This window comes from Microtus ochrogaster, chromosome 4 (genome assembly GCF_000317375.1).
Source record: "Microtus ochrogaster isolate Prairie Vole_2 chromosome 4, MicOch1.0, whole genome shotgun sequence".
Lineage (NCBI taxonomy): Eukaryota > Metazoa > Chordata > Mammalia > Rodentia > Cricetidae > Microtus > Microtus ochrogaster.
In genome coordinates, this window is record NC_022011.1 from 83,234,530 (window position 1) to 83,253,336 (window position 18,807).

Consider the following 18,807-nt stretch of genomic DNA (forward strand, 5'->3'; position numbering starts at 1 on the left):
TCACTGTTCTCTAGGCTGCAGTGCCCACTGTCAGCGCTGTCACTGTTCTCTAGGCTGCAGCGCCTGCTATCAGGGTTTTTCTGCTCTCCCTGTGAGGTTGTTTTATGTTCGTCTTCAGACAGTACCAGTGTGCGTATTTCTTCCTTGGGAAGCTTTTCCTGACACTGGTGTCATCTGCTCTACTAGACTATGGTTAAGTTTCCCACTTACTAATATTTTCCTTTATGGAACTTATCAAAATTAAGTTTCTAACTGGTGTGTGCTATGAGTCCTACACAGATGCAAGGACCGAGAACACAGGATAACTACTAAATTAAAGAACTCAGTGTCCGGCATATGTCAGTACCTTAAAGTAATTTTTTGAATTACTATATCAGCAGAAATAAAATTTCAAAAGCTAGGAGCCTAAAAGATTAATACTCGAGTACAATAGACATCATTATTAAGGTAGTTCTTTTAAAACCTGATTTAAAATTTTTTAGTTTGAAAAGCAAGATTTTTTTTTTCAAGACATGGTTTTTCTGTGTACCTCTGGCTGTCCTGGAACCTGCTCTGGCCTCGAACTCCCACAGATCTACCTGTCTCTGTCTCCTGAGAACTGGAATTAAAGGCAAGCACCACCACTACCCAGCTTAGAAACAAGTTTTACTGATAGAATTTTCATAAAACATAATTAATCATTTAAATTATACAATTCAATGTTTTCTATGTACTTAACAAGGTGTATGATTACTACCATATTCTGATTTTAGAACTTTCTTGTGTCCCCTGCCGTCCCCACACCTGTTAGCACCAACCCTGGCCCTGGCCCTTGCAAAGGGTGATATGCTGCCCTGCTATCAGTCTGCACAGTAATGTAATATGGACGCTTTTCACCTAGCTCAGTTTAATACCATATGCTATACTATGCTAGTACCTTTTCCTTTTTAAAAACTACCAATTATATCTGCTGTATTAAAACATGAACTCAAAAGGCTCGATTTATTTCATGTGTATGTCATGCATGTGTCATGTAATGCATGTGGAAGTCAGAGGACAGCCTGTCGGAGCTGGTTTTCTCCTTAACTCGGGTTTTCAGAAACTGTCTCATTAGGGTTCCTACTGCTATGATGAAACACAATGACCAAAAGCAGCTCAGGGAGGAAACAGTTTATTGGCCTTCAGATTACCGTCTATCACTAGGGGAAGGAAGACAGAAAGGAACTCAGGGCAGGAACCTGGAGGCAGAGACCATGGAAAAAAATGATGCTTGTTGGCTTGTTTTCTTATACAGTTCAGAATCAGCAGCCCATGTACAGCATTCCCCATCCTGGGTGGGACCCACCTAGAGTAGTTAGTCAGGAAAGGCACTGTAGATTGCGATACAGGCAATCGGATGGAGGCAATTTCTCCGCTGAGGTTCCTTTTACCTGATCACTCTAGCTTGTGTACACTGCCAAAACCTAGGAGAGCAGGTGGCAAGTGCCTTTAGCCACCAAGTCATTTCCTTAAAACAAACAAACAAACCTGAATTTATTTACTTTTGGTTTTTTGAGACAGGGTCGCTCTATATTAGCCCTATCTATCCTAGAACCTGCTAGATGACCAGGATGGCCTGGATTTCCCAAAGATCTACCTGCCTCTGCCTTCTGAGTGCTGGGATTAAAGATGTGAGCTGCTATGCCCAGCTCTAAACCTGAATTTTGTTTTGTTTTTCAAGACAGGGTCTCTGGGTAGCCCTGGCTGTCCTAGAATTTTCTACGTAGATCAGGCTGCCCTTGAACTTAAGATATCTTGCCTCTGCCTCCTGAGTGCTGGGATTAAAGTCACATGCCACCACCAATGTGTTCTAAGCCTGAATTTTAATAAGAACACACACACAACTGTCTTCCATTTGTCCCATTTTAAGTTGCTTTCTGTTAAAATTAATATAGACAACCTAGAATGGGAAACTCAGGTCCTGCCTTTATTAGCAAAACGAGAACTCACTGGCACAGTCTGAGACAGCTTTGTTCTCTGAGTCTTTCTTTCCTTTCCAGTCCTTGGCTCACTGTCCACAGCCCAACATCTTGGGCTGAGGCTCCACCATGGCCTCTCGTGCCCCCACCACCTACTACTTGTAATCCACCTGAGGACAGCATGGAGCGAAGTTGTAATGGAACCTGCTGACACTGCTGTAGGCAGTGCTCCAGCTGCTGATCGGCTCCTAGGTGAGGCAAGACTTCCCCAAACTTGCCTTCACCGTGCCATACCAGCATTCCGTGGGCCCTATCGTCCTCCTCCTTCACTTTCATTATTTGAAAGCTAAGCTTCCCACTGATGACTGTTGATTACTTCATTTTCCATACTTGGGTATTTATTTGATACCTGCTTTGAGCATTCAGAGATCTGGGTAGCATTTATGTGCCGAAGTGGTTTAAATCTGGTTCTTCCACACCTGTGTTAAAACTCTTTATAGATTTCCTACAAACAAGTGCAGGATGAGTCCTGGAGGAAGTTCCGAGTAGGCCCCAAAGACCTGACCATGTGGAGCCAAAGAAACCATAGGGGATTTTAAAAGCTGTTAGCCATGTTACAAAAAAGGGTGTCTCGATGTTTAATGAAAGAAAAATCCATCACTAAATTGATTTCTGGGGTTGATGTGCTTTTGTTTCTTTGCCAGTATTTATGTATTTTTGAAAATCGTGACTGGCAGGCTAGGAGTGGACATGCAAAGTTACTGCCTTTCAGGTAAAGGAAATGCCTCTTATTCCTTCTGCATGAATTCCTTCATGTGTACGTGTGTGTGTGTGCAACATGTCATTTGTTTGCATAAAACACTTAAGTTGACCTACATTCTTGTTTGCAAGTTGGTAATATTTCATTATTTTTGTCTTCTGCTTTAGTGGCTTATGAGGAGACTGCCAAGAGCAGATGTGCCAGAACTAGAAATGTATTCATTTTCAGGCTGGTGTGGGCCTTATCGGGAGAGCACTGGCCTAGCATGAGACCCCTAGGTTCAATCCACAGTGCCCTTCTCCTTGCCCTAACACATACACGAGTGAGCGTGCACACACACAGTCAGGCAAAGAGGCATTTAAAAAGATAACTGACTTAGCCAGGCAGTGGTGGCACAGACTTTTAATCTGGGAAGCAGAGGCAGGTAGATCTCTGAGTTCAAGATCAGCCTGGTCTGCAGAGTGGGTTTAGGACAGCCAGGCTGTCCTAGAAAAACCCTGTCTCAGAAAACAAACAAAAAACCAAAACAAACCCACAACTCTGTATTTAAGAAAACAGCTTTTCTTTGGTGCTACATTATTCTAGTACACAAAGTAAACACAAAGCAGATAGTCATGCAACAAAACAAAATTAATACTTCCCAACCCCCACCCCCTACTAACAGTTTCTCTGTCCTGGATCCCACTCTGTAGACCAGATTGGCCTTGAACTCAGAAGTCCACCTGCCTCTGCCTCCCCAACGCTGGGAATAAAGATGTACACCACCACACCCAGCACAAATCAAAACTTAAATTTTCAAAGTCCAATTAATCTGGGCATGGTGACACACACCTGTAATCCCATACTGGGGAAGCAGAGGCAGGAGGACCTCACATTTGAGGCCATTCATGGCTACAAGCAAGATCTTCTCTCACCTCTCTGCATGAGATATCACAAAACAAACAATCCACAGAGCTTCCCACAGTGAGCAGGATTTAGGCCAAAGTGTCAGCTCCCCTCAGCTTCCTGGCTCCTGTGTGTGAGTGGGTCATACAGGGGCTGGGAACTGCAGCTTGGAGGGCTGCGTGGGCGAGCTCAGGCTGGGGCGGCTGAGATGCTACATCCTCTCCCACCTTGTCTGTGCTCTTGGTGAATTTAATTGATCTCATGTTTGTGATAAATTTCGACCAGTATTATATATTCAAGTGCTGATGATACAGCTTCATGTTTCTTTCTCACCACGAAATCTGATCCTCTAAGGTGGCTGATGCAAAGACAAGAAACTCTAAGTTGAATTTTGGTTTTGTAGGGTTAGTTTGAGACAGGCTAGGCTCAAATTCACGTGTACTAATCACGGCTTTGAATACCTGCTTCTACCTCTCAAGTCTCGGGATCAAAGGTGTGCTTATCAAAATTGTTTGTAGAATATGATAATCACCAGTCACTTAGAAAATTAATTTAGGAGTAGCCTGAGTGTGAGCATCCGAAGTTAACGTCTATGCTCAGAGCATACCTCTGTCGAAAGCCATCTTGACATCTTCAATTAGGTCACTGAATCCCGATACTCGGTACAGCCCTTCAGAACTAAGACCTGAAAACAAAGCAGTAATCATGGAAGCCATTCTGCAGATTTGCGCCTTTCCTTCACATTTAACTTCTCTCCATACTTTAAGCTCGACAAGTTATGTATTAGAAAAAAATTACAAAACACACGATTAGAAGACTTTTCCCACTTTTCTCCTAAAACGAATCTGTTTCACTCAGTTTTTACTTCTGACCTAATGTCACCTGGGTATTTCTAATTTGGCCATCACGTCGCCTAATTAGATCAGGTAACATTAAATCTTAAGGGAAATCATCCATCACCCAGTTCTATCGTGAAGTCTTTTATATAACAAAAGACCAAGAGCCTGCACCAGCAGGCCAGTGCCAGTTCTCCCAAGTGAGTAAGAATAATTAGGGTGCAGCCGAGTCTCTGGTCTTTTCTGGTGTTTTAATAGGGCATTTCTGCCTTTGTTTCCATCTCTGCACAGAGATCTCTGCAGACTGCAGGCATCACCCATTAATGTACCCTAAATGTTACTTTCCATAGCTGGTAAAATGCTCCATGAAGCCAAGCTGTCTGCTTATGTGCACACTGCAGACACGCGTCTTCTTATGCCCTACTCCCCCATCACTGGAGACAGCAGCAGTTCCACAACTGGCACCAGAGGGGTGGAGTGAAGGCTACAGCCGCTGCACCAGAAATGCCTCACCTCTGGATTCGATCTCCCTGATGCACATGTCCACCACCATGGGCCGCTTGGTGGTGTGCGCTTTGACAAGTGTGGTCAGGTCGCAGCTGTACACCTTCTTCACGTGCTTCAGGTCTGGCTTACAGTCGTTGGGGACCATCTTGGAGCACTGCTTGTGAACATTCAACCCACAATCTGTAAAAGGAATAAAGGAAAAAGTTATGATTATTTTCAGTCTGGGCTTTCTGGAGTGTTTCTCTGAGCAGAAGACACTTGGTGTGAACTTCATCTCCTCCCAGGAGATGTACAGCAGGCCCCCTCCTCAGAAAAGTTTGATTAGAACCCAGAGGTCAGGATTTTCTTTCTTTTTGAGAAAGAGTCTCACAATAAAGCCCTGGCTGACCTGGAACTCTCTATACAGACCAGGCTGGCCTGGAACTCTCTATATAGACCTGGCTGACCTGGAACTCTCTATATAGACCAGGCTGACCTGGAACTCTCTATACAGACCAGGCTGACCTGGAACTCTCTATATAGACCAGGCTGGCCTCCGAATATCTGCCTGTCTCTGCCTCCTGAATTCCAGGACTGAAGGCATGCGTCATCATACCCAAAGAGGCCAGGATTCTTGCTAATAAGAATTCTTGTTAATAAGAATTAAATAACTTCATTTTTTAGCTTCCTGAATGGCCCCAGAAGAAGCAAAAATAAAATCAAGACTGATTCCCCACACCCAAACCAGTAAGTGTTCCATAATTATACACAATAGAATGTCAAATCAGCAAGGCTAAGATCTGAGTGTGTTTGCTTTCGTCATAATTCTATGACTTGTAGAAAGGTGTGGCGTTTTGGGAGGTGCTGGGCCCTTTTCACATATAAGTCAGTGTTGCTGTGAAGAGGCCTGTGGGAGAGTTCTCTCTCTTCTCTCATGGAGAATACAGCCAGGAGCTCCTAACAAATGCTGGTACCGTGACCTTTCTACCTCAGAACTCTGGTATCTAACACTTATTCTCTGTAAACTATCTAGTGGGAAGTTCTTTGATATAGTAGCACAAGATGAATCAGTCAGATATCTCAAGAAAATTTACACCTACTGTAAGTTATAATCAAATTTCAAATCACTTGATATAAAGTAGAATTAGACACCCAAAATAAGTGTATACAAGGTTTGCTTAAAATAAATCAGTTCCCATTTATATCTATTCACAACCCCCTATTTTTGTTTTGTTTTTCAAAGCAGGGTTTCTCTGTATAGCCTTGGCTGTCCTTGAACTCACTCTTAAGACCAGGTTGACCTTGAACTCACTGAGATCCACCTGCCTCTGCCTCCCAAGTGCTGGGATTAAAGGCAAGCGCCACCACCACTCAGCCACAAACCTTTTTTTATAGGTAAGAGTACATATAATTTCTTGGGTAGTCTAAAATAGCCATTACCATTCTTTTTACTATGAACAGTAGCTAACATTTATGGAAAACTTAGTATTATTACCCACTACCATTAAAAGTGCCTTGTCTTTACTATTTCCTTTAAAACCACAAAAGTCTATCAAATAGCTACTGTTTTTTTCTCATTTCCTATTTATATCTGAAACAAGGCAAGTTAAGAAATTTGTCCAAGCTACATACATAGTGGGGCTGGAACTCCACCCGATGGTGACTCTGGAGCCCTCAAGTCTCCATATCGATCGTCTCTATTGAAATTACTCCTCTGGCTTTACAGGGCTCTAACATCTTGGGCAGCAGAACCCAAGAACTTCCTGGTTAATATTTGAGATCCCTTTTCAATAACAAGAGTATAATGAAGTTTTATAATGGATGACGAACAAAAGTGTTCTGCTAAATTAGACTCAAGTGATAAAATATACTGAATAAATAATTCAACTAAAGTAAATGCCATTTTATGTTTTTTTTGTTTGTTTTAATTTTTCGAGACAGGGTTTCTCTGTGTTGCTTTGGAGCCTGTCCTGGAACTAGCTCTTGTAGACCAGGCCGGCCTCAAACGCATAGAGATCTGCCTGCTTCTGCCTTTTGAGTGCTGGGATTAAAGGCATGTGCCACCAACACCTGGCCATCTTTACGCTTTTCAGAATGTTTTGTTGGAGCAGTTTACGACAGCTCCTGCTTCTTGTCTTATAATCCCAACATTTCAAGTTTTGAGTTTAAGCTTTCCTGGTTCATGGTAGGATAAGTAATTCTGGACTGTATCTTGGCTCCTGTAAATGTTGTGAGTCAGTACCCACTTAAATCTTCCATTTCAGCAAGTTCTACTTTAAACTTACAATGCCAGGCCTGGCTCACCTTTGAAGATAAAATTAAAATGTTTACCTGGTCTATAAAACACCTCTCTCCCTCTCTGTGGACCACATGTGTGCAGGCAGAGGCTAGAAGGCAGCACTGGATACCTTGTATCTGGTCTACGGAGTTACAGGCTATTAAGAGCTGCCCTGTGTGGGTGCTGTGGTGCTGGAACCTGAACTCCTGGAAGAGCAAGAAGTCACTAAACTGCTGAGCCAATTCTAGAAACTTTCTTTAGTCCAGATCTCCAAGTTTTCTCATGGTTAATACAAATATCTTGTCATAACTTAATTTTTTTATGTGGTTGTACGTATTACAATTATTGAAGAAATAAAGTAAAATGCATATAGCCTGCTGGAAAACTCTTTTAAAGTGTATTAAAAGTCTGAAATTTGGCCAATTTTCATCATTTAGTAGTAGTTTGGCTGTGTCTTGCACTTCATGCGCAACCCAGGTCACAGAGGGGCTTGTGAAGAGCAGCTAGGACAAGCCATCCTCACAGATGGAGAAAATGAGGCCCCGGTGTGTTCCTGCTACTCGGCTAGAAGAGCTGCGCTGTGACTGGACTGCACAGTGGCCAGCCTGTGCTCTGCTGATCTCCTCACCCCTCCTTCCTGCCCACAACACACTGCACACACCAGTACTTCTGTAAGCGCTGACGATGAATTACCTACGTTCAGTCTTTTGTTCAGTACTGTGTATCACAGCACCAGGATATATTCTTGAGTGTAAAAGTGTTGCGGTATTTCACCTGTACCAGTCTTGCAACTATCTGTGCTTGATCTTGTAGGACTTTACAAAGCAGTGATAAAACCTAGATATTATATTCTTGTTTCTTAATTATTTAAATATGGATATTCATAAAACAATGAATAACTATCTTCCAAAATGTACGTTAACATAGTTCTGTTACCCTTTAACCTACCATTAGAATGTAAATGAATGACGCTGGTCATTCACTTCAAAGCATGGGTCTCTGTGCTTTCTAGAAGTGCAACATGCATGTACATAGAGAAGTCAGTGCATACAAAGCCAGACAGCCTGAGGTCAGAAGTCCAACATGTGTGTGAAGAAAATGCAGATTAAAGTGCAATGTGGATTCTTTGTTGCTCTTTTCCTGTCTTGGTCACAGTATATTTCTTCTCTTCTTCTTATTTTATTTCCAAGACAGGGTTTCTCTGTGTAGCCCTGGCTGTCCTAGAACTTGCTCTCTAGACCAAGCTGTTCTCAAATTAGAGATCTACCTGCTTCTGCCTCCCGAGTGCTGGGAATTAAAGGTGTGTGCCACCATCACCCAGCAATGTTGTATATTTCTTATCTTGAGAAACTGGAGGATGAAACACAGTTTAATAACATAGAACTAACCTACAAAACCAAGAGATATAACAAATGACATCTACGGACCTATCTCTCATTTGTGTGTAACATCTGGAGGAACAGAACTGCATATGACTTAAATACGAAAACAAAATAAAGCCTTTTTTTTGTTTGCTTTTGTTCTGTTCTTTCAAGACAGTCTGTGTTGTCTGTGTAGCCCTGGCTGTCCTGGAACTCACTCTGTAGACCAGGCTGGTCTTGAACTCACAGAGATCCACCTGCCTCTGCCTCCTGCGTGCTAATCCTTAATGGCAGACTGAAATGTGGTGTGCTGCCGTGCACTGAAATATTCTCAGTGTTTTCAGAGCATGTTTGGGGAATATAGAAAGATGCTGTAATTTTTGTGTATGGTGTTCTGCCTGCAGGGGCAGGTCAGAGTCTCTGGGACTGGAGTTATAGATAGTTGTAAGTCACCATGTGGAGCACGGGAAAAGGGCCTCTAGATGAGCAGCCAATGTTCTTAGCCAATGAGCCATCTCTCCAGCCCTGATGCTCTATTTTAATGCTGTTTCCTTACCACGGTCTTCCAAAGAACTTCATCTCCAATCCTGTTAGAAATTTAGTCTTTGAAGTTAATCCCATACTTTTATATTGTTCAAGTGGGATAAAGAATACTTGTTTAGCAAACATTTCATTGTCTTTAAGTTCTAAATCTGAGCTTCATCATTATTTGATGTGGTTTTGAGTGAATCACAATTATATCTAGTAGCTGTCTATTTAAAATGGATGACTGCAGCTGGGTGGTGGTGGCGCACGCTTTTAATCCCAGCACTTGAGAGGTAGAGACAGGCGGATCTCCGGGAGTTCAAGGCCAGCCTGGTCTACAGAGCGAGTTCCAGGACAGCCAGGGTTGTTACACAGAGAAACCCAGTCTCAAAAACCCAAAAGATGACTGCAAACTTTCAAAGGATAAATGTGACCCTGTTGGCACCATATACATGTTTTGATATGTGGATGCATCAGGGTTTAAGCCTGGGTTTCCATTTTGAGGTTATACATGGGGAAGGATATGAAGAAACATCTTTTTCTTCTTTCTGTAGCACTGATGATTGAACCAGAGCTCCATGTAGGCTGGGCAAATGCCTACCATTGAACTACATCTGCAGCCAATAAATTTTATTGTTAAATGTACCTCTCTGGTATTCTCCACTATGAAAGATTCTCGTTATTTTTAATTGTGTATATGTGTGTCTGTGTATGGGTATGTACATGTTTCTGCAGGTGCTTACAGAGGCCAGAGGTGCTAGATGCCCCTGGAACTGGAGTTCCAGGTAGTTGTGAGGCCTGCCTGACCTAAGTGCTAGGAGCTGAACTCAGGTTCTCTATGTGTTCTTAACTGCTGAGTCATCTCTTCAGTCCCTTTGCCTACTAAGATTGAGTATCTCACAGTGAGCATCTAATAGACATCACATATCATTTTCATAAGCAAATTAAGAGAAATGCTTTATGCCTTTGAATAAAGAAAAGCGGCTACATGAAAATTTTTAAAGGGATTCCTCAAGTTCTCACCGACTATTAAGGGAAACCACTAGTGCTATATGTAGCCAATTGAGGTGCTAATAAAAATAAAGTTCTTCAAACTAAAAGCTCAATATCTGCATATTTAAAATAACTTCTATTATTAGGAAAGAAACTGCTATTTCTTGTTTGAGGGTAGAAATGACAATAACAGTGATGAAAATATTAAGGAATCTTCACAATTTAAACTCAGCTAAAATGTCTGTTTTAAGACAAGTATTATCTTTCTTTTTCTCTTGGAATATTCTGGCAAGGCTAAAATAAATACAATTTAGGAATTCTGATAGAATAAATTATTTTTGGGAATAACATTTCCTGGAAGAGGAATGTCTGATAAAATTCAGTGATTACATAATAACAGAACCTAGAAGTTTACATTTCATGATTTTAAAAAGTGTGGGAAAATGAATCATTTGAATGAGCATCCTTTGAATGTGTGTGTGTGTGTGTGTGTGTGTGTGTGTGTGTGTGTGTGTGTATGATTTATTTGCTGGCAGGCCTTGCTACAGAATCTCTAACGTGCTGTACATCACATCCACACAGTTCCCCTTGGGAAAGGGACTATTGCCCCGCCTACTACCGGGACTATGTGCTCTCTACAGCCTTCACTCTTCAAATTCTGGCTTCGGCCAGAGAGTCCTAGAGTCATTTAGATATAAAATCCTCACTGTCAATACAAATGTTAATTGGTTATCAAAACAGAACTAATGTGAGTCTAAACTCTTTTTTTTTCCTTTTAGAAGACTGTCACTGTGTAGCTCTGGCTGACCTGGAACTCACTATGTAGACCAGGCTAGTTTTTTTTTTTTTTTTAAAAGAAAACAAACTATCTTTTTTTCATTTTACACACCAATCCTAGTTTCTATTCCCTCCTCTCCTCCCATTCCCTCCACTTTACCCCTCAGCCTACTCCCATCCACTCCTCAGAGAGAGTAAGGCACATTGCTTTGGGCCCTCCCTACTATATCTAGGATGAACAAGATATATGCATCCAAAGAGAATAGGTTTCCAAAAAGCAAGCACAAGCAGTAAGGATAAATCTTGGTGCCACTGCCAGTGGCCCTGCAGTCTGAACCAGCTATACAACTGTCACCCACATTCAGAGGGACTAGTTTGGTCCTATGCTGGTTCCTTCTTCTCTGGTTGGAGTTGGTGAGCTTCCATTAGCTTAAGTAAACTGTTTCAGTGGGTGTCCCCATCATGGTCTTGACCTCTTTGCTCATATTCTCACTCCTCCCACTCTTCAACTGGACTTTGGGAGCTCAGCCCAGTGCTCCACTGCGGGTCTCTGCCTCTGTTTCCATCAGTTGCTGGATGAAGGTTCTATGGTGACATTTAAGATATTCATCAATCTGACAACAGGGCAAGGTCAGTTCGGGCACCCTCTCCTCTGATGCTCAGGGTCTTAGCTGGGGTCATCCTTGTGGAATTCCTGGGAATTCCTCTAGTGCTAAACTTCTTGATAGCCCCATAATGGCTCTCTCAATCAAAATATCTCTTCCCTTGCTCTCATCTTAAGGAAATGTTCTCTAGCCATAAGGGAAATGCAAATCAAAACGACTCTGAGATACCATCTTACACCAGTCAGAACAGGCTAAGATAAAAAACCACAATGATAGCTTAAGCTGGAGAGCATGGGGAATAAGGGGAACACTCCTCCATCGCTGGTGGGAATGAAACTTGTACAGTCGCTCTGGAAATCAGTGTAGCAGTTTCTCAGAAAACTGGGAATCAACCTACCTCTGGACCCAGCAATACCACTCTTGGGCGTAATGCCCAAAGGTTTCTCAATCATTCTACAAGAACATTTGTTCAACTATGATCATAGCAGCATTATTTGTAATAGACAGAACCTGGAAACAACCTAGATGTCCCTCAACCGAAGAATGGATAAAGAAAATGTGGTACATTTACACAATGGAGTACAGCTCAGTGGTAAAAAGCAATGACATCTTGAAATTGGCATGCAAATGGACAGAACTAGAAACACCATCTTGAGTGAGTAAAACCAGACCCAAAAAGATGAACTTGGTATGTACTCACTCATAAGTGGATACTAGCTGTAAAGCAAAGAATAATGAGTCTCTATAGTTCATGACCCTAGAGAAATAAGTAACAAGGTGAACCCTAAGAGAAACATATACAGATCCACCTAGAAAGGGGAAATAGACAGGACTGCCTGACAAAATTGGGAGCCTGGGGGTGGGGGGGGAGAAGGGGAAGAGGAGAGGAGAAGAGGAGGAGGGAGGAGAATTTGAGGAAAAGGGATAGTCAAGATGGAGGAAGGACCAGACCAGTTTTAAATTCAGGTCTCTATCTCCAGAGTGCTGGGAAGCTACATCTACCAAAGTAGATTCTGTTTATTTAAAAGGAATTATTTTTATTTTCTCAAGATCATTATGGTGGATTTGTGGGGTTTCTGTTGCTTTGTTTTTAAGGCAGAGTCTCGTGTCGTCTAGGCTTGCCTTGAACTTCCTGTGTAGCTGAGAACGATCCCGAAATCCTGATCTAGCCTGTCCCTCCTGAGTGTTGGAAGTACAAGTCTGCATACCATACTCCGTTTTCAAAGAATGTGCGCTGGGGAATGCATCATGTGAGACAAACACCGCTGAGTCACACCCCAGCCCTCCTCCGTATTCAAACAAAGGCTGGTATGTGCTCCACAGGTAACATTTTAAAGCACAGATGAAAACTCTCCAGACTTTTCTTTTAGCTTCTGCCCTTTACTCATGGGAAGAGATAGAGGCTATACACGTGGTGCTGGAGGGCAGAGTTAAATCATTTTATTTTTCCTTGTTTATGTTATCACTAAAACAGCTGTTCCAAGGCATTTCTTCCAAATATGACTTGGGACTGTAGCATATTACTGCATATACTTTAGACACAGTGGGGCTGTTTCTGCTGCTGTCTGACAGGATTCTCATGTACATGGTCTTCTCTCTTTCCAAAGGTAAATGGTACACACCATTAATTCATAGAAAACCTTACGTAAGTGACTGTCAAGTGCTAAGAAACTATCTCAGTGTCAGCTGGTCAAGGATGTCTCACAAAAGACAAATGAGGCTGACTGAGACCCTCACTCCTTGAGCAGGAGACCTGCTGTGGAAGGGGTATGTTATCTGCCTTTCAACAACCATGTAAATCAGTAGTTCTCAACCTGTGGGTCAACTTACTCTTTCGTATGGGTTGCACATCAGATATTCGCATTACAATTCATAACAGTAGCAAAATTGCAGTTATAAAGCAGCAACAAAAATAATTTTATAGTTTAGGTTCACCACAACATGAGGAACCATATTAAAGGGTCACAGCATTAGGAAGGTTGAGAACCACTGGTCTAGATGGTCTTCCTACCACAGTGACCAACACTTTCCAGCCCTGCTGCTGCCCTTTAGTTCAGAGACAGTACCACAGTCTTCCAAGGAGGCTTCCTTGTGGACTCTGACACCTGAATCAGAGCTAAGGCACTCCTGGACAGATCATTCTGCACACTTAAGTGCCACTGTGACATGTTATCCTTCTCCCCATGTCAGGGAGCATCCTGAATAGGACTGGCCCGTGACACATGTCTGGAAACTGAGAATTCCTCAGTGATGATCAGAGACTACTCACATGCAATACATATTGTGCTTTGTACTCAAAGAAAATGCAACCTAGCAACACACATAAACATGTCTGCATTTAATGCACAACTAAAATACTCGATCTTAAATCAGAAAAGAGAAATTAGGGTAGTTATCATTTTGAAATAATTTACTCTTAATATACTTCAGGAAAAAAAGCCAGGGTCTTATGTATCTCAGGCTGGCCTTGAACTCACAACTTTGCTACATACAATTTTGAACTTCTGATCTTCCTGCTGTCACCTCCAGTGTGCTAGGATTACATGTGTATGGCACCGGGCCTAGGATTTTGAGGATGTAGGGACTGAAACAGTCCTTGAGCATGTTAAGCAAGTTCCTACCAACAGTCACATCCCCGGCCCTCTTAGCATACATCTGCATAAAGCTTTATGCTAAAAGACATGTAAGAAGATATTTTAGTTCAAAAATTAAATAGTAGAACTCTAATGATCAAGTATAACATATTTAATATTTAGAGAAAATACTACATAATATTCTGCTTACATATATGTCTGTGCACCACATGTGTGCCTGGTACCCACAGAGTTAAGAAGGTGGCATCAGATCCCCTGGAACTGGAGCTACAGATGGTTTTGAGTCACCATATGGGTTCTGGGAAGTGAACCCAGGTCCTCTGCAAGAGCAACAAGTGCTCTTAACCAATGAGCCATCTCTCAAGCCTACCACATTGAGTTTTTCTTTATGGGCAAAAGTGTCTAAATGTAGACCGAAAATACCATCATCATTTTTCACAAAAAGGATCTGTTACATTGAGCATCTTCATGTATCATAGAGAAAACATAAAAGATCAAGAACTTCTTCAGAACTTGGTAATCATCTTTGAGGATAAATCTGTAGACTTTTTACAGCTTTGACTTTGATTTAAAAAATGTAGTTAGGACAATTCAGCTTACCAAGTCAGCTTTAAAATTCAGTTTCCAAGGCGACAATTTTATGTCCTGCTCACTGCTTAAAAAAACTAAAACCACTATAGATGCAGTCAGTACAACACCAAGGGCATGAATATAATCGAAGTGCTTCTGCTTCTGTCTGAAACAAGCTGGCCTCTTCCTTTTCAGGGAATTACACATATCCCTACTGCTCTGCCCACCAAGTGTGAGAAGATTATGGCCAACACAAGCCCAGTCTTCGAGTGGCTGCTGGCACAATGGGGAGGAGCAGGGGCTCTTACCTGAACATTTCACTCCCTGAGCAATGAGGCCCCACATGAAGTTGGCACAGTATTCACACCAGTGTGGCCCTCGGAACGTATGGACCTGGAAAAAGAATGGGCAAAGTGGAGAAAAAGGAGACATGAGGAGGCTGTTGCGCATCAAAGGAGGCTTACACAAGCTAGCTGAACTGAGGATGCAGCATGCACATTTAGAAAACCCATCGAGTGGAACTGACAAGTGACATGTGTTTTCAGAACTTCATTTCTTCTTTTAGAAGGGATAACACATCAAATCGATAGACTGCAATTTCCTTCTGGAAACAATTTCTACCATGGAATTTTCCAATGAGCCGTCCCCTCAGGCACAGGGAGCCTTTTGACACTGACATGCAAGTCTGAGTGTGAAGACTCCAAGGCTAAGAAGCAGGGTTGGCAATGTCTTGAGTCTGTAAAGATTTTGTCAGTCCAGTTTCCTGGGCAAAATGGGTTACGTATATTGAAGCGACCCTAGTTGAAACTGAATCATCAAACAGGGCCAATTCTTCAAAACATGTTATACTTACTGTGTTAATAACAAATGCATGTTAGTACCTATAAAAACTACAGTGAATGAGAAACCAAAGGCTGGCATTCCAGGCCTGTGACATTGTGTTGGCTCCCACAGACTTTCATGCTTACGAAAGGTGGTGAAAAATATCACCAGAACAGAGATGCCATGAATCTGAACCTTCAATTAAATAACAGAATTAAGAAATCCTGCCTTACGTGGTGGCCCATGCTTCTTAATCCCATACTAGGGAGGCAGAGATTCCAGGTCATCAAGAACTACAGTGAAACCATGTCAGAGAGAGAGAGACAGACAGAGAGATGTGGAGAGGGAGGGAAGGAGGAGGAAGAGGGGTAGGGGAAGAAACAGTATTACCAATTTTGGGCAAATTCTGGTTAAAAGTGCACTAGGAAAACAACAACAAAAAAAGAAAGGATACAGGAAGTCAGCTGATTTGTAGCCAGTTAGATTTAATTAAGGTCATTTCCTCCTGCAGGAAACAAAACCATGGAGAAAAATCACCAAGTGTGATGATCTCCATGTGCAGATCTGCCAGCTCAGTTCTGTAAACCGCAGCTAAAAATGTCACTTTCCATAACTGTGACATTAACCTACTGACTGGGTCTCAGAAACAAAGCAATAACTCTGGGATATGTATACATATTTACATATATTACAGAAATGAATGGTTTCTTCAAGCCTAAGATATCACAAGTATAACATTTCATTCAGAAAAACAATTCTGATTGAATAATGACACATCACTAATTATAATGCTCAATTTCAAAGATGCTGAAACATGAAATAAAATGTCTCTAGTACAGTCAGTAAAATATGGATATCAGAATTCTGGTCCAAATACAGAACTGGCACAGATATCCCTACGAGACTACAGAGGATACCCAAAGTTCATTCCAAATAGGTATGTGTTTATGATTACAGCAAGCAAGCCTGAGAACCAGGTTTCATGTAATTTTGAAAAGTAGGCCATAAATCCTTTTATATCTTTCAGTAAAGGGTCAGAATACAATACACACTTGCCTCTGAACTGCTAATGATGTTCAGAGCCTATAAATTGAAAGCATTTCATGGAAGTCCCGGAACAGGGCCCAAGATCAGCAGATTCTCTTCAATGCCCCTATGCTTGTCTGTGTTCCCCAGAATGAGTAAAACTGGATGAGCCACACTTCACTCTGACGTGAATGTGAAGTAGACCACAGGCACGGGCTCATACAAAAAGGTATGGACGATCCTAAAATTACTTTGGAGAAAGTCTCTGAGATACAAATTCGACCACAGGTTGCTGAGTCTCATGTTAAGTATGTATCACTCAGATGAGTGATGTAGATGTGTAAAAATGCAATGAGAATATGGAGGAAATCCCAAGAATTACTTTGCACACGACTTACCTTGTATTGAAGCATCTTGAGTTACAATGGGGAACAAGTCGTAGAGGTGTTATGTTTATTACTTAAACACAAGAGCACGAACTACCAACGTTAGCACAGTCCTTTCTTCCCTTGTGAGGGCAGTGGTGTATATGGCATTTTAAAGACACAGGGCCTCTGTTCATATGACACATGCTGAAGTAAGAGTTAACTGTGCAGGCCCCATGTTCTCTAATCAAAGAATTGCATGTGCATATCAGAAAGCAGATGTTACAGAATTATTACTCATATACTTCAGGCTGGTACAGACCTTTTATAAAGGCATTGTGAACCATTTGTGGTTATTTTGTTGTAAAAGTTGTTAAGTAGCTTGCATACCCCAGCAAACTGCCTTAGAAGCATCAGCAGCCAGCTTAAGTCCGTTTGGAAGGGAGAGAGTGGCAGGGAGAGAGGAGTCACTAACAGGACAGATTCCTTAGGGCTAAATGAAGATAGGATCAGGTAGACAGTTAGCTTTGACTGGAGTTAACTGGATAGGAGGAACAGGAAGAGAGCCCCCACACCTTGGTCTCAGTAGCACAGCCTGACGATGAATGCTGCCAAGGCTGACCTTGAACTCCTGACCCTTCCATCTCCGTTTTCCAAGTGCTGGGATTATAGGCAGGTGCTACCTGACTAAGAGCAGCCTTTAAAGTTTTATAGCACAAAAGGGCAATTATAGCTAATATTCATTAGCTGTATATTTAAAATAGTTAGTAGAAAGACTTTTGAAAGCTATGAACTCAAGGAAACAATAAATGTTTGAGGAGGCTGATGCCATTATCCTGGTTACACTTGTGTTGAAATATTACAGTGTATCCCCAAAGAATGTGTAATCACATGTTAATCAGAAGAAACAGCCCTTCATCTGTGCAGAGCCGAGCACAATGCAAACAGGTGGTCTTTACTGCATACAGTTCTACAGTCGCTGACATCTGATAACATTGTTACTAGCAATAGTTGTATTTTAATCATGTTTTAAAAAGGAGTTAATCAAATGTAATGCATGGTCGACAGTGGCACCGCTTAGGAGGGAACTAAGAAGGAAATGAGCAGAGAAGAAAGGCCCGAAGTGGATAGGAAAAGCCCAGGGCCACAACAGTGGGATCTTTGGGTTTTACAAATGCTAACGTGCTAGGCAAACAGTCTACCCCTGAACTCTAGCCCCAGCCCATCTGTTTGCCTACTTTTAAAGTCAGGGTCTTCTTGTAGAGCTCAGGCTGGCCTTGAACCTTCTACCTCAGTCTCTTCAGCTCTGTTGTTATTGGTGTAGGCCTACCTGACCAAAGTGAGTACTTTTGCCTGGAATGGTCTACCCTTCATATAGAAGATGCCCACCAGGGATCAGCAGCTGGTCAGTACTTCAGGAATAAACACTACTGCAACCTCGATAAGTACACAGCTAAGCAACACTGTCATTTCCATAGTTTTCATCTAAAGTGCCTGAGGTTTTTGCTTTTGTCTTCCTTTCTTACTCCTGCTCCCTTTCTTAACTCCTGGTTCTTAGCTATTTTCCTGGTTAGGTTTTTGTTTGTTTTGTTTGTCAATTCCACCCAAACCTAGACATATCTAGGGAGAGGAGATCTTAAGTGAAAATTGCCTCCTAAGACTGGCCTATATGGCATTGTCTTAGCTAATGTTTGATGCTTCTCCTGGGCACAAGTGGTCCTGGGTCACATAAGAAAATCAGGCTGAGTGTCCCTCAATGCAATCCCCATCAAAATCCCATCAAAATTCTTCACAGATCTGGAGAAGACAATAATCAACTTTATATGGAAAAACAAGAAACCCAGGATAGCCAAAACAATCTTATACAACAAAGGATCGTCTGGAGGCATTACCATCTCTGACTTCAAACTCTACTACAGAGCTACAGTATTGAAAACAGCTTGGTATTGGCATAAAAACAGAGAAGTCGACCAATGGAATCGAATAG

At 42.0% G+C, this 18,807-nt stretch overlaps 1 protein-coding gene across 5 annotated transcripts in view; it reads right to left on the bottom strand.

The window, feature by feature from the left end:
• Positions 1-18,807, bottom strand: part of Chn1 (chimerin 1) — a 154,854-nt gene that overhangs the window by 11,635 nt on the left and 124,412 nt on the right. For all 5 annotated transcript variants that reach the window (XM_005346583.2, XM_013345934.1, XM_026777441.1 and 2 more), the window contains 3 exons: positions 14,916-15,000; positions 4,932-5,105; positions 4,190-4,267 (listed from right to left, as the gene is read on the bottom strand). In XM_005346583.2, the coding sequence (XP_005346640.1) occupies positions 4,190-4,267; positions 4,932-5,105; positions 14,916-15,000 (337 nt within the window). The remainder of the gene's footprint in view (positions 1-4,189; positions 4,268-4,931; positions 5,106-14,915; positions 15,001-18,807) is intronic.